The sequence below is a fragment of the Hyperolius riggenbachi genome, chromosome 5 (assembly GCF_040937935.1).
Source record: "Hyperolius riggenbachi isolate aHypRig1 chromosome 5, aHypRig1.pri, whole genome shotgun sequence".
NCBI lineage: Eukaryota > Metazoa > Chordata > Amphibia > Anura > Hyperoliidae > Hyperolius > Hyperolius riggenbachi.
Genome location: NC_090650.1, coordinates 1,096,096 through 1,112,152, shown reverse-complemented (window position 1 = coordinate 1,112,152; position 16,057 = coordinate 1,096,096). Strand labels below are relative to the sequence as shown.

The 16,057-nt window shown below is 49.0% G+C and overlaps 1 protein-coding gene across 2 annotated transcripts in view; it reads right to left on the bottom strand.

The window, feature by feature from the left end:
- Positions 1–16,057, bottom strand: part of HEPACAM2 (HEPACAM family member 2) — a 229,170-nt gene that overhangs the window by 80,821 nt on the left and 132,292 nt on the right. For both annotated transcript variants that reach the window (XM_068238468.1, XM_068238469.1), the window contains exon 3: positions 14,919–15,203. In XM_068238468.1, the coding sequence (XP_068094569.1) occupies positions 14,919–15,203 (285 nt within the window). The remainder of the gene's footprint in view (positions 1–14,918; positions 15,204–16,057) is intronic.

Sequence of the window (16,057 nt, the reverse complement as noted above, 5' to 3'; positions counted from 1 at the left end):
CAGCGACGCAGTACTGCGTCGCCAGCTGCAGGCTGATTAATCAGGAAGCAGCCGCTCATGCGAGCGGCTGCTTCCTGTCAATTCACGGCGGGGGGCTCCGTGAATAGCCTGCGGGCCGCCGATGGCGGCTCGCAGACTAAATGTAAACACAAGCAGAAATAATCCGCTTTGTTTACAATGTACGGCGCTGCTGCGCAGCAGCGCCGTAAGGCAGATCGGCGATCCCCGGCCAATCAGCGGCCGGGGATCGCTGCCATGTGACAGGAGACAGCCTGTCACTGGCTGCACAGGACGGATAGCGTCCTGTGCAGCCCGGCTTACCAGGGGGGGCCAGGTAGGAGAGGGAGGGGGAGGATTTCGCCGCGGAGGGGGGCTTTGAGGTGCCCCCCCCCCGCAACACCCAGCAGGCAGGAGCGATCAGACCCCCCAGCACATCATCCTCCCAGTGGGGAAAAAAGGGGGGCGATCTGGTCGCTCTGCCTGCACGCTGATCTGTGCTGGGGGCTGCAGAGCCCACCCAGCACAGATCAGCTAAAACAGCGCTGGTCCTTAAGGGGGGGTAAAGGGTGGGTCCTCAAGTGGTTAATAAGACTTCCCTTAAGGACCTGGAGATCTCACCATTGTCACAAGCACCATTGACGAACTCCGCAATTTCTTCTCTGATCTTTAATGAGGGGTCACCAGGTAGAGCAGTATAAGTATTGACATCATTAACCTGTCTCAATAATTCCGAGACGTACGCATTCCTATCCTGCACCACCAGGGAACCCCCCTTGTCTGCTTTTTTAAAAATCACTGTCTCATCCTGCTGTAACACTTTCAATGCTTCTCTTTCCCTGATTGACATGTTATGCATATTCCGATATTTCGCCTGATCCCAGCTTTTTGTGATTGAATGCCACACCATATTCTCAAATACATCCAAAACGGAATTATCAATTGGCGGGTCAGCTTTACTATTAGTTCTTAACCTCTGTGGAATGTCATTCCCTTCCTCCTGCTCAGTTCTGTCCAGACTATTGACAGGTTTCCTCAAAAAGTGCCAAAGTCTCCATTTCAACTTTCTCATAAATTTATACATGTCCACCAAGGGATCAGTTGGAGCTGATGCTCTCCTTTGGAATAAGGTGTGAGTGAACTAACGTGATGTCTGCTCCGGTGTCTCGGAATCCGGTGACAATCTTGTCGTTCACTCTGACAGGCTGCTGCTGGTCGGTTCAGCTGTGGATTTCCTTTCCGCGGGCAAACAAAACAAGATCCGATTAATCCAGGCTGTTGGTCACTGGCTGGTTGCATCTGCTGTGGGTGAGGTACAGGTGGTACAGGTGGTACAGGTGCTGGTGGTGTCTGCCTCTGCTCCGGACAGTTGAATTTCAGGTGTCCAGGCTTGCGGCAGTAGGGACAGGTGACCCTCTCAGATGCTGCAGGCCTGGGTGCCACAGCTGTGCTGGGTGGCCTCTGTGGCGGACGGCTCACAAGGGTAGGAGAGTCTGCCAGGGTATTGGGCTGACCTCCTCTCCAGCTAGATGGTGCCGTTCGGCATGCGTCAGGCACCCGGGTATTCACACAGGTCTCAGTGAGGTCTGCGGCAGCAGTCGCTGACGTAGGCTTGCGCTCCAGCACAAACTGTCGTACATCAGCAGGGCAAATATTCAGAAACTGTTCTAGGATTATCAAGTCCTCCAGGACATCGAAAGACCCTTTGGTATGGCCTAGAGTCCACTGGCGGAGTGCGGTGAGTAGACTGCTGACCACATCTCGATAAGAGTCATTAGATTTTTTTTTCTGCCAGGCCCTGAACTTTTTGCGATAGGCTTCTGGCGTCAGCTGATATTTAGTAATGACAGCGTCATTTATAGCGGCATAATCATTATGTTTTTCCACAGGTAACTCTGCAAAAGCATCAAGCGCTTTGTAGCGCAGCAAAGGTGTCAGATGTCTGGCCCACTGGTCTTGGGACAGAAGATACTGACGGCATGCTTTTTCAAAAGATCGCAAAAACAAGTCAATGTCAGTGTCTTTTTCAATAGTAGCAAATTTAAATTTTGCACTTACAGGGGAAGCGGCTCCTTCAGCAGGGAGGCTGGGCGGTGAACTCCGACTGGCCTGTTGAACCTTGGCCATGTTCAGTTCATGCTGTCGTTGGCGCTCCCGTTCTGTAGCAGCAGCTTGGCGCTCCTCATGCGCTTGGCGTTCTGCAGCTTGGCGCTTCTCTCACGCTTGGTGGAATGTAGGTACTTTTCCAGGTCAGTGTCCATCAGCTTTTGTAAAGCCTGCTGCATTACCGGGTCAGCACAAAAGGACAGTCCAGTACTGGCCAGTTCCAGGCGAGTACTCGGAGAAGCTCTGAGACCGGGGTCCACACTGACAGCCTCCTGAGTAACTGTTGCAGCAGGCCCCTCAGGATGCCCAACCTCTGTATGCATAGGATCTTCAGTCTTTGGTTCCCCTCGACTTGAGTTAGATGGGCCGGTGTCCTCCTCAGAGGACACATCCCGCTCCCGCAGTTGCTGGGTATCTCATTGAAACAAGTCTGTTTTTTCCTGTTTTGTCTTGCGGTGGATGTCAATGCCCCTCGCTTCACAAAGACTTTCCAGATCTGCTTGGCACATGTTCTTGTAGTTCCTGGACATTTTCATGCCAAATAAAATAAATCTTTTGGGGAGGGGTGCTACACAGTCTCTCTGTATATATAAAACATATATTGCATTCAGCTACACCAACAAATTAGTTCTTTTCTCGACAGTGCTAATTTGATAGCGCTATCTGAGATTCTTTCAGCACAATACAGATCCCAAATGCTGCCAAACACTGTCACAGGGCCCCTAGTGGCCGGACCGCACAATGCCTTCCAATCGGTTTCAGCACACAGACCAAGCAATCTGTGGTCGCAATCGGTGCACAGAAAAAGCAGGGATTTTGGCAGCAGACAGACCAGAGGGAGGCGTGTGATCTATTAAACACAAAATTCTAGGCTGCCACCATCTCTGTTACCATGGGACAGAGAATCCCACTGACTGGCTGACTCTAGACTGTCTAGACCTGCAAATAAAACGGTTTAACACACTCTATTTTATCTAGCTATCAACAATAGTAGTCTATTATACTCTTCAGAAGCTAGAGTTCAGTTTGTGCGGCTGAATAGCAGGGTAGATAAACAAATAAATGACTTTTAGTTGTTTATTATAAATGCAATATAAATATTTAATATATACAGAAAATCATTAACCACCTAAGTCTATCTGGATGGATATATCCATCCAGATAGACTGTGCTGTTGTCGCTGCATGAGGTGCGCAATCGCACGCTTTCACTGCCTGCCGTTACCCCCCCCCCAATCAGTGAATGGGAATATAATTCCCATTCAACGATCTAAGTTCCCCGCAGAAAAACTGACGGTCTCTTATCAGAGACTGCAGTTTTTCTGCAAAAATTACCCAAATAATTTTTTTTTAATAAAAAAAAAAAAAATGACGATTAAAAAAAAAACCCACAACATAAATAGTTAGCTAAGGGTCTGAACTTTTTAAATATGTTAAGTATGCATGTCAAGAGAGTATCTTATTATATTTTTTTTAAATTATAAGCTTGTAAATAGTGATGGACGCAAATTAAAAAAATGCACCTTTATTCCTAAATAAAATATTGGCGCCATAAATTCTGATAGAGACATAATTTAAACGGTGTAATAATCAGGACAAATGGACAAATAAAATACATGAGTTTTAATTACAGTAGCATGTATTAATTTTAAACTATAATGGCCAAAAACTGAGAAATAATATTTTTTTTCCATTTATTTCTTAATCTTCCTGTTAAAATGGATTTAGAAAAAAATAATTCTTAGCAAAATGTACCACCCAAAGAAAGCCTAATTAGTGGCAGAAAAAAACAAGATATAGATCAATTAATTGTGATAAGTAACGATAAAGTTATTGGCGAATGAATGGGAGGTGAATGTTGCTCGGATGCACACGATTTTTGACGCTGTAGGCTGAAGTGGTTAAAAGCAACAACTATAGAGACATTATTAGCGCAGTATGAAAAGAAAAATTGAAGAAAATATGTATACTTAAGGTCAGGTGAAATATGTCCTTTCTGGAAAAACACGTGCAGTTCTTTGTTTCAGTTCAGGAGCAAAGTTCAGACAAGATGGCCGCTACTCTTCCTCATCCTCAAAGTAGCAGCATGCTCCCATGAAGATGGAATTCGGAGGAATAAAGGAAGAGTCGCTGGCAAACACTTTTGAATAATCCACATTTTTGGGTGGGGTCTCAGAGTAAGCCCAGGGGCTGGACAGGGTGCGGTTAACCTCCTGGGTGGGTTTCTGGTGCCCACCAAATATGACAGTTTCCATATCTCAGCTTATGCTTCCCGCACACACAGAACAGTCACGATTCATATTCCTTAGAATAGGACAGTTCATATGACATCAAACGTGGGTGCTTTCGCATGCTTGGTTACGAAGTAGCGAAATAACTCAGGTTCTGGGTAATTTAATATTAAAATATTCACCAGATCCGGACCAGCAGAATGAGATAACTTTCATACCTCTCATATGAACAGTATTCCTTACACAGGCTAAAAATTATATACAGCATTTATTTCTAAGCTGGTTCCAGGGCTTTGCTGGTCTAGACCCCTACTGTGTGGGAAGCTGGCTTTGCTGGGGCTCACCCAATGGTATCCTTTTCAAAGGGCCTGTTCACACTTGGGTGTCAATGCCCATGAAGGAACTTCTTTTGATAAAGTTAATTGCAGAACCAGGTCTTCCCAGAGAGCCACTTGTCTCATGAAAAGAAAGTTCTGCTAACAACTGAAATCCTAGCTTTCCAAAAGAATACCCCAGGCTGACTGCTACCCCCTAGACATAAAATCTTGATCTGGCAACGCAACGACAATCGCTGCAGGAAACCGATTGCGTTTTCTGGTCTCGCGGCTCTTCCGTGACAGGGAGCGAAGGAGAGTGCGGAGTCCAGGGTGACACCCAGACAGCGGGCTTGAGAGGTAGGGCTAATGGTAGTGTGGGTAACAGTGACATGCTCATCTGGGAGGTCCAGGGATGGCCGGGGTGGGAAGATCATACATTTTGTTTTGTCTAGGTTTAGTTTCAGGACCCTGGCAGACACCAGGAGGAGATGGCTGATAGGCAGGAGGAGACCTTGTCCATGGTAGTGGTGGATATGTCAGGGGTGTGGAGGTAGATCTGGGTGTCATCTGCATACAAATGATAGTTAAATAACCCCCATCACCAAGTATAAACAATCTATAAAGAGGTGAGTATCTCCAGGCTGTTTACTGATGTGGTTGTGAAATGATAGATCACCTGTGTTGCAGGAGCTGCAGGGCAGAGCGCTCACTGCTGATTGGCTGTCCCAGCTGCTGTCTTCCGCCCCTTCCATAACAGAGCAGATGGTGGGGGACCTTTTTATCATTACACACCCCCGCAGTCTCAGCATATGGTAGCCGAGAACCAGGAGAGAGGAGAGCAGAGATATAGCAAACATGTTATTGGCGAGATATAGATGGAATTTTACAGATACCGCAGTCTGCGCTGGTGGTTAACCCCGTCACTGCCTGAGATGGGTTTACAGAGGACCTGTATGGGGACAGAATAACACACTGCAAACACACACACCGTACACACACACACACACACACACTGTACACACACTGACACACACACACACACACACACACACACACACACACACACACACACACACACTGACACTGCACACACACACATACACACTGTGTATGTGTGCAGTGTCAGTGTGTGTGTGCAGTATCTGTGTGTGTGTGTGTGCAGTGTCAATGTCAATGTGTGTTCAGTGTGTGTGTGCGGTGTCAATGTGTGTGTGTGTGGTGTCAGTGTGTGTGTGTGTGTGCAGTGTGTGTGTGCAGTGTCAGTGTGTGTGTGTGTGTGTGTGTGTGTGTGCACAGTGTCAGTGTGTGTGTGTGTGTGTGTGTGTGTGTGCAGTGTGTGTGTGTGTGTGTGTGTGTGTGTGTGTGTGTGTGTGTGTGTGTGTGTGTGTGTGTGTGTGTGTGTGTGTGTGTGTGTGTGTGTGTGCAGTGTGTGTGTGTGTGTGCAGTGTGTGTGTGTGTGTGTGTGTGTGTGTGTGTGTGTGTGTGTGTGTGTGTGTAGTGAGACACACTGACACTGCACACACACACTGTACAAACACTCTACACACATATTGACACTGCACACACACACACACTACACACACTGCACACACACACTACACACATACACACACTATATACAAACACACTGTACACACACACACACACACACTGATACTGCACACACACATTGGGCCTGATTCACAAAGCGGTGATAACTCAGTTATCACGCCTAAAAGACTTTAGGCGTGATAACCTTTGCACCGCTGAGTTAGCACCGCTTTGTGCTCTTTATCGCGTGCAAAGTTTTGCGCACGCAATCGTGCAATTCCGCGCAGCGCCCATAGGGTTTAATGGGTGCATCGCGCTCACTGCTCCGTGCGCCGCGCGATTGCGCGCGCAAAACTTTGCGCGAGTTTCATTTTATCATGCCTAAACTGAGCCCTGTGATAAAGGGCTTTTCACAGGCGTGGTCCATTGTGTGCAGTGTCAGTGTTTGTGCAGTGTGTGTGTGTGTGTGAGCAGTATCAGAGTGTGTGTGTGCAGTGTCAATTTGTGTGTGCAGTATCAGTGTGTGTGTGTGTGTGTGTGCAGTGTCAATTTGTGTGTGCAGTATCAGTGTGTGTGTGTGTGTGTGTGTGCGCGCAGTGTCGGTGTTTGTGCAGTGTCAGTGTGTGTGTGTGTGTGTGTGTGTGTGTGTGTGCGCAGTATCTGTGTGTGTGTGTGTGTGTGTGTGTGTGTGTGTGTGTGTGTGACACTGCACACACACACACACACACACACACACACTCTATAAACGCACCCACTGTACAAACACACTACACACACACGCACGCACGCACGCACGCACACACACACACACTCACACACACTGACACTGCACACACACACACTGACACTGCACACACACACACACTGACACTACACACACACTGACACTGCACACACACTGACACTGCATACACACACACTACATAAACACACACACACACACACACACACACTGACACTGCACAAACACTGACACTGCACAAACACTGACACTACACACACACACTGATACTGCACACACACACACACTGATACTGCACACACACACACACACACTGTGCATACTGTACACACACACTGTACATACTGTACACACACACACACACACACACACACACACTGGCACTGCACACACACACACTGACACTGCGCACACACACACACACACACACACACACACACTGACACTGGACACACACACACACATTGACTCTGCACACACACACTGACACTGCACGCACACTGACACTGCACACACACACACTGACGCTACACACACACACACTGACGCTACACACACACACACACACACACACACACACACTGATGATGCACACACACACTGTACAAATACGCTACACACACACACACGCACTGTATACACACACACACACACACACACACTCACACTGACACTGTACACACACACACACTGATGATGCACACACACACTGTATAAACACACACACTGTACAGATACGCTGCACACACACACACACACACACACACACACTGTATACACACACACAGACACGCACTGTACTCACACACACACACACACACACACACACACACACACACACACACACACACACACACACACACACACACACACACACACACTCATGCACACTGTACACACACACACTGTACAAATAAGCTACACACACACACACGCACTGTACACACACACACACTGTATACACACACACACTGACACTGCACACACACTGACACTGCACACACACACACACACACACACACACTGACGATGCACACACACACTGTATAAACACACACACTGTACAGATACGCTGCACACACACACACACACACACACACACACTGTACACACACACACACACACTGTTCACACACACTGTACAAACACACACAAATGTTTAATAAAAGGGCACCCAGGAAAGACAGAGGAATATCAGAATATCTGTAAATGTATTAATTTATTAAGTGTAAAGAAGAGTTGTAAAATATTGGTATTAAATACCGATATATTAGAAAAAGCTGAACCTAACCCTACTCTCACACAGCACCCTACCCCCCCCAACACCTAACCCTAACCTGACCCTACTCTCACTCAGCACCCTCCCCGACACCTAACCCTACTCTCACACCGCACCCTCCCCCGACACCTAACCCTACTCTCACACCGCACCCTCCCCCGACACCTAACCCTACTCTCACACAGCACCCTCCCCGACACCTAACCCTAACCTATCCCTACTCTCCCACGGCAACCTCCCCCAACACCTAACCTAACCCTACTCTCACACAGCACCCTCCCCGACAACTTACCCTACTCTCACACCGCACCCTCCCCCGACACCTAACCCTAACCTAACCCTACTCTCACACAGCACCCTCCGCTGACACCTAACCCTAACCTATCCCTACTCTCCCACGGCAACCTCCCCCAACACCTAACCCTAACCTAACCCTACTCTCACACAGCACGCAGTTTTATACACCAGTCCGTGCATACCTGTTCACTGCACCTGTGTGACAGCATGCAGTTTTATATACCAGTCCGTGCATACCTGTTAACTGCACCTGTGTGACAGCTGCAAACAGCACCCTCCCCCGACACCTAACCCTAACCTAACCCTACTCTCACACGGCAACCTCCCCCGAATCTAACCTAACCCTACTCTCACACAGCTCCCTCCCCCAACACCTAACCCTACTCTCATACAGCACCCTCCCCCGACAACCCTAACCTATCCCTACTCTCACACGGCAACCTCCCCCGACACCTAACCCTAACCTAACCCTACTCTCACACAGCTCCCTCCCCTGACACCTAACCCTAACCTATCCCTACTCTCCCACGGCAACCTCCCCCAACACCTAACCCTAACCTAACCCTACTCTCACACAGCACGCAGTTTTATACACCAGTCCGTGCATACCTGGTCACTGCACCTGTGTGACAGCTGCACACAGCACCCTCCCCCGACACCTAACCCTAACCTAACCCTACTCTCCCCCGGCAACCTCCCCCAACACCTAACCCTAACCTAACCCTACTCTCACACAGCACGCAGTTTTATATACCAGTCCGTGCATACCTGTTAACTGCACCTGTGTGACAGCTGCACATTGTATTTTAATACCAGTCATTGCATACCTTTCACTGCTTTTGTGACTGCACATTGTTCTACCAGCAGTCACTGCATACCTTTCACTGCACCTGTGTGACTGCACATTGTATTAATCAAGTCAATGCATACCTTTTCACTTCATCCCCCCAATATGGACAAAACAACAGGCAGAGGAAGAGCCAGCGGCAGGCCACCCGGCAGTTCTGTTCGAGGTCATGCTGACATGATTTTGTGCGGCCCTGGACCAAAGTACAGTGTTTAGAAGGCATGTGCCATCAACTCACAAGATTGTCAGGATGTAGTTGACTATTTAACACAGAACACCTCAGCTTCCGCAGCCACCAGCACTACTACAAGCACCACATCTGCTCCATTTGACACTTCGCAGGAGTTATTTGGTGGGAAATTAACTGATTCACAGCCATTATTGTTACAACAAGATGAAGGTGCTAAGCAAGTTACACCACCTCATATGTCTGAGTTACGCATCACTATGGACGTAACGTGTGAGGATGATGAAGTATCAGCGGTTGGTGCAGTTTATGAGGTGTCTGATACAAGCTAATCTGTGGAGGATGATTATGATGTTGACGATGATGAAGATACTGCCATGGATGTCACGTGGGATCCTAATAGAAATGATGAACAGCGGGACAGTTCAGAGGGGGAGTCAGAGAGGAGTAGGAGGAGACGAGTTGCTGAAAGAAGCAGGGGGAGCTCGTCATCAGAAATAGCTGGTGGCAGTGTCCGGTGGCATGTATCGCCACCTATGGACAGCCAGCCAACATGCCCTTTAACGTCAGCTGCTGACGCCACCACCAAAGTGCCATCATCCCAGGGCTCAGTGGTGTGGAGGTTTTTTTGTGTGTCTGCCTCAGATTGCAGCAATGCCATCTGTACTCTCTGCCACCAAAAATTAAGCCGTGGAAAGACCAAGACCCACATAGGGACAACTGCCTTACGAAGGCACATGATGAAAAAGCGCAAACTGCAATGGGAAGAGCACCTGAGGAAAAACGGCACACAAAAGCAAACCCACCCTCCTTCTCCTCTTCCTCCTTCAGGTGCATCATCTTCAGCCGCTTTCTCCCTTGCACCCTCCTCCACTCTGCCTCTCACCTTGAGCAGTTCCTGCTCCTCTGCCCACAGCAGCCAGGTGTCAGTGAAGGAAATCTTTGAGCGGAAGAAGCCAATGTCTGCCAGTCACCCCCTTGCCCGGCGTCTGACAGCTGGCTTGGCGGAACTGTTAGCTCGCCAGCTGTTGCCATACCAGCTGGTGGACTCTGAGGCCTTCCGAAAATTTGTGGCGATTGGGACACCGCAGTGGAAGATACCAGGCCGCAATTATTTCTCAAATCGATACCCAAACTGTACCATGAAGTTGAAAGGCAAGTGGTGTCATCTCTGGCACACAAGGTTGGGTCAAGGGTCCATCTGACCATGGATGCCTGGTCTGCAAAGCACGGTCAGGGCAGGTACATTACTTATACAGCACATTGGGTCAACTTGGTGACAGATGGCGAAAAGCAGGGAGTATGTGGCTGTGCAGCGGACCTAGTTGTGACACCTCCATGGCTTGCAGGCAGGCCTCTGCAACCTCCTCTCCTCCTGCTACATCCTCTCCAACTACACATTCCCCGCTCCCCAGGGCCTATGCTGCATGCCAGGTACGACGGTGTCACGCCATCTTGGACTTGTCTTGCCTCAAAGCCCAGAGTTAGTGTTGGGCGAACAGTGTTCGCCACTGTTCGGGTTCTGCAGAACATCACCCTGTTCGGGTGATGTTCGCGTTCGGCCGAACACCTAATGGTGTTCGGCCTTTTAAGTTCGGGTTCGGCCCGAACTTCTAATGGCCGCCGAACAGGGCCGAACAGGGCCCCTGTTCGGCCGAACAGGGCCCTGTTCGGCCGAATACTGCCCCCCTATGGGGTCGCAGGCATAAGGGGAGAGCATGCCCCGATCGCGGGGGGGGGGTCGGAAATTCCCCCCACCCCCTCCGCTAGCAGTACTGAACTGCTGAACCGCCCGCTGCCCGGCCTCCCTCAACGCGTCACTCTCCGGACTCCTCCTCCTCATTAAGTCACTGCATAGTGCCGCCCACTGCCAGCCGCCCACACTACCACCGGACACACCAGGTACTTTTTAAAACTTTGTTATGGGGAAGCGGGCAAAGGGGGGAGCGCTAGCGGAGGGGGTGGGGGGAATTTCCGACCCCCCCCGCGATCGAGGCATGCTCCCCCCTTATGCCTGCGACCCCATAGGGCCCCCAAAAGCTGGATGTTCGGAAAGTTCGGGGTTCGGCCCGAACATGCCGAACATCTCGGCCATGTTCGGCGAACTTTCCCGAACCCGAACATCCAGGTGTTCGCCCATCACTACCCAGAGTCACACTGGAGCAGCTCTCCTGGCTGCTCTGAACAAACAGGTGGATCAGTGGCTGACCCCGCACCAACTGGAGATCGGCAACGTGGTGTGTGACAACGGCAGCAATCTCATTTCGGCATTGAGTTTGGGAAAGTTGACACATGTACTCTGCATGGCACATGTGCTGAATCTAATAATTCAAAGATTTATGTCTAAGTACCCAGGCTTACCGGAGGTCGTGAAGCAGTCCAGGAAAGTGTGTGGGCATTTCAGGTGGTCCTACACGGCCATGGCACGCTTGGCTGATATTCAGCAGAGAAACAACTTGCCGGTGAGGCACTTGATTTGCTATAGCCCAACTCGCTGGAATTCAATGCTCCTCATGTTTGACCACCTGCTACAACAGGAGAAAGCCGTCAAACAGTATCTATATAATTACAGTGAAAGGTCATGCTCTGGGGAGCTGGGGATGTTATGGCGAGGTACTGGACACTTATGCATAATGCCTGCAGGCTCATGCGTCCATTTGAAGAGGTGAAAAACCTGGGGAGTCGCAGTGAATGCGCCATCAGCAACTTGATCCCATATGCTTTCTTCCTGGAGCGTGCTGTGCATAGAGTGGTGGATCAAGCTGAGGAGGAGCGTGAAGAGGAACAGTTGCGGCAGGAAGAGTCGTGGGAGCAATTTTCATCAGAACCAGATGTTTCCTCAACACCTGCGGCTGCACAGAGGGGGGAGGAGGAGGAAGAGTCTTGTGGGGAAGAGGAGTCAGATTAGGAAGGTGATTTTTTTTTGAGGAGGCAGAAGAACAACTGCAACAGGCATCACAGGGGGCTTGTGCTGCTCACTTTTCCTGTGGTATTGTTTGTGGCTGGGGGGAGGAGGAGAACTTACCTGACCTCACTGAGGAAGAGCAAGAGGAGATGGCTAGTACATCGGCATCCAACTTTGTGCAGATGGCGTCTTTCATGCTGTACAGCCTGTTGAGGGACCCCCGTATACAAAAACTCAAGGGGAATGACCTGTACTGGGTGGCCACGCTACTAGACCCTCGGTACAGGCACAAAGTGGCGGAGATGTTTCCAACTCACCAGAAGGCAGAAAGGATGAAGCACTTGCACAACAAGCTGGCAAGTATGCTTTACAGTGTGTTTAAGGATGATGTCACAGCACAACAGAATTAAGGTACCACTGCCAGTAATCTTCCTCCTCCTCCCATGTCCACGCAGGCAAAGACAGGACGCTCCAGCCATCTCATGGTGATGTCGGACATGCGGACATTCTTTAGTCCAACGCCTTGCCGTAGCCCTTTGGGATCCACCCTCCACCAACACCTCGACCGGCAGGTAGCCGACTACATGGCCTTAAGTGCGGAAGTAGACACTGTGAGCAGCGATGAACCCTTGGACTACTGGGTGCACAGGCTTGCCCTGTGGCCAGAGCTGTCACAATTTGCCATCCAACTTCTGGCTTGCCCTGCCTCAAGCGTCCTGTCAAAAAGGACCTTCAGCACAGCTGGAGGCATTGTCAGTGAGAAGAGAAGTCGCCTAGGGCAAAAAAGTGTTCAGTACCTCACCTTTTATCAAAATGAATGAGGCATGGATCCCGGAGGGCTACTGCCCGCCCAAAGACTAAGTCAGTCCCCATACACAGCATCTCTGCCTGCACGCCGTGTGACTGCCTGACCAAAGACTAAGACGCACCCCACACAGCATCTCTGCCCGCAGGCCGCTTGACTGCCTTCTCCGCCACCACCAACAGGGTCCAGGACTCCAGGTGGATTCCTGAATTTTTAAGGCTGCTGCTAGCAGCGGCCGCTATACTAATTTTTCTGGTGCGTGTACATGCCTGCCTAATTTTTCTGGCTGCAGCTGCAACAACAAAACAAAAGGCATGTACATGTGCCCATCCCCCTTCGTGATCATTACCTTGCCGAGGTGAAGGGGCTTGCGTATCACAATGAAGCAATGACCGCCGGCTATATGAGTGTGTTGGGGGGTGGCACACCTGACCCAAGAAGATAATAAGGTCATTGCTTCATTGTGGACAGACCAAATTTGATCAGCTGGACAGTCACGGTTGTTCTGTCATTCAGCTACCACAACCCGGCGACCATATGGGCTTGAAAACCCCTATCGCTTGCACTCTCGCCATGGTGCGCACCAGTCCAGCACGGCAATCACTACGCAAACAGCTGTTTGCGGTGCATTACACAGTGAGTTTGGTGTGTCAGTGTGAAGCAGAACTCTAATTACACTCCCTGATTGATGTATACACAAGGGGCTTGATTCACAAAGCGGTGCTAACCCAGTTAGAGACTTTAGGCATGATAACCATTGCACCACTCTGGTGAAAAGCCAGTTTAGGCATGATAAGTTTAGGTGTGATAAGTTTAGGCATGCTAAGTTTAGATAAGTTTAGATCGCTTGCAAAGTCCCGCACGCAAAGCAGCACCATTAAACTTTATACGAAGTGCACCAGACTTTGCTAGCGTAAAACTTTTGATCAGCTGTGCACTGCGGTGCTAACGCAGTTGGCGCTTAAACTTAGCATGCCTAAACTTATCACACCTAAACTTATCATGCCTAAACTGAGTTTAGGCATGATAAAGGGCTTTTCACCAGGGTGCTAACTGTTAGCACCGCTTTGTGAATCAGGCCCCAGATGTTTTAAAGCCCTTTATGGGCTTGATTCACAAAACAGGCTAACTGCGTTTTCTCGCGAGAAAGGGTTATTGCGTGCAAAAATTCACGTTCGCGCATTAATGCGAATCGCGCATTAACGTGGATTTTTTGCGTTAATGGTCAAGTTCGGTCGATAACGCACATTTATTGTGCGTAACGCGCGGACGCAAATTCTTGTGCGCGATAACCATTTTTACACTAAATTTCGCTCGAAGCACTTTTCACAGCGTGCTAACAGTTAGCACTGTTTTGTAAATCAAGCCCAGTGTGTGTGGTTAGGTCACTCTTTGGAAGTGTTAGCTAGTCGGCTGCATTTGCATACAGTGTGTATCACAATCCTATACCAGCAAGACCTGACACACACACACACACACACACACACACACACACACACACCTTACCTGATGTCTAACCCCCCCCCCCCTCCCTCTTGTGTTTTAGTGGCTCAGAAAAGCCTTTTGTGGTTTCTGCGTTTCCCTGCATGGCTGCCTCTCTGGCCCCCTCCCGGATTGTACAATCATCTCTGTAGTCATTTCTTGATAAAAAGAGCAATCTGTCGGTTGGCACTCACAGTAGATGGTTGGCGTGACCACATCGCTCTCCATCTCACTGATGAAGTTCTTGGCCAGGCAGCTGTAGTTGCCGATGTCACTCTTAGTCACGGGAACAATTGTGAAGGAGTCATTATTCATGGAGAAGACATAGCTGGAGGTGTCTTCCATGGGGACGCCATCTTTCAGCCACTGGTACATGACGCGGGTGCCCTTCATCACTAAACACTTAAAGGTGACGTTTCCCACATGTTCCACCGCTCCGTAGGCTGGCTCCATCTGTAGCATTGGCTTTGACACTGGAACTAAAAGAGTGATGTAGTGTGAAGGTCGCATCCTTGCTTAACATGACTGTATACACTCTGTACAGTGCTGCAGAAGATGTCAGTGCTATATATTACATAATAATAATAACAATGGTGGGGCATGAGCTCCTCTGAGGACAGTCAGTGACATGACTATGTACTCTGTAATGTGCTGCAGAAGATGTCAGTGCTACATAAATACATAATAAGAATATGGTAGGACATTACACTATGACTATGGTAGGATTAGAGTGTGAGCTCCTCTGAGGACAGTCAGTGACATGACTATGTACTCTGTAATGTGCTGCAGAAGATGTCAGTGCTATATAAATACATGATAATAATATGGTAGGACATTAGACTATGACTATGGTAGGATTAGATTGTGAGCTCCTCTGAGGACAGTCAGTGACATGACTATGTACTCTGTAACGTGCTGCAGGAGAGGTCAGTGACATGACTATGTGCTCTATAATATGCTGCAGAAGATGTCAGTGCTATATAAATACATAATAATAATAATATGGTAGGACATTACACTATGACTATGGTAGGATTAGAGTGTGAGCTCCTCTGAGGACAGTCAGTGGCATGACTATGTACTCTGTACTGTGCTGCAGGAGATGTCAGTGCTATATAAATACATAGTAATAATATGGTAGGACATTACACTATGACTATGGTAGGATTAGAGTGTGAGCTCCTCTGAGGACAGTCAGTGACATGACTATGTACTCTGTAATGTGCTGCAGAAGATGTCAGTGCTATATAAATACATAATAATAATAATATGGCAGGGACATTATACTATGACTATGGTAGGATTAGATCGTGAGCTCCTCTGAGGACAGTGA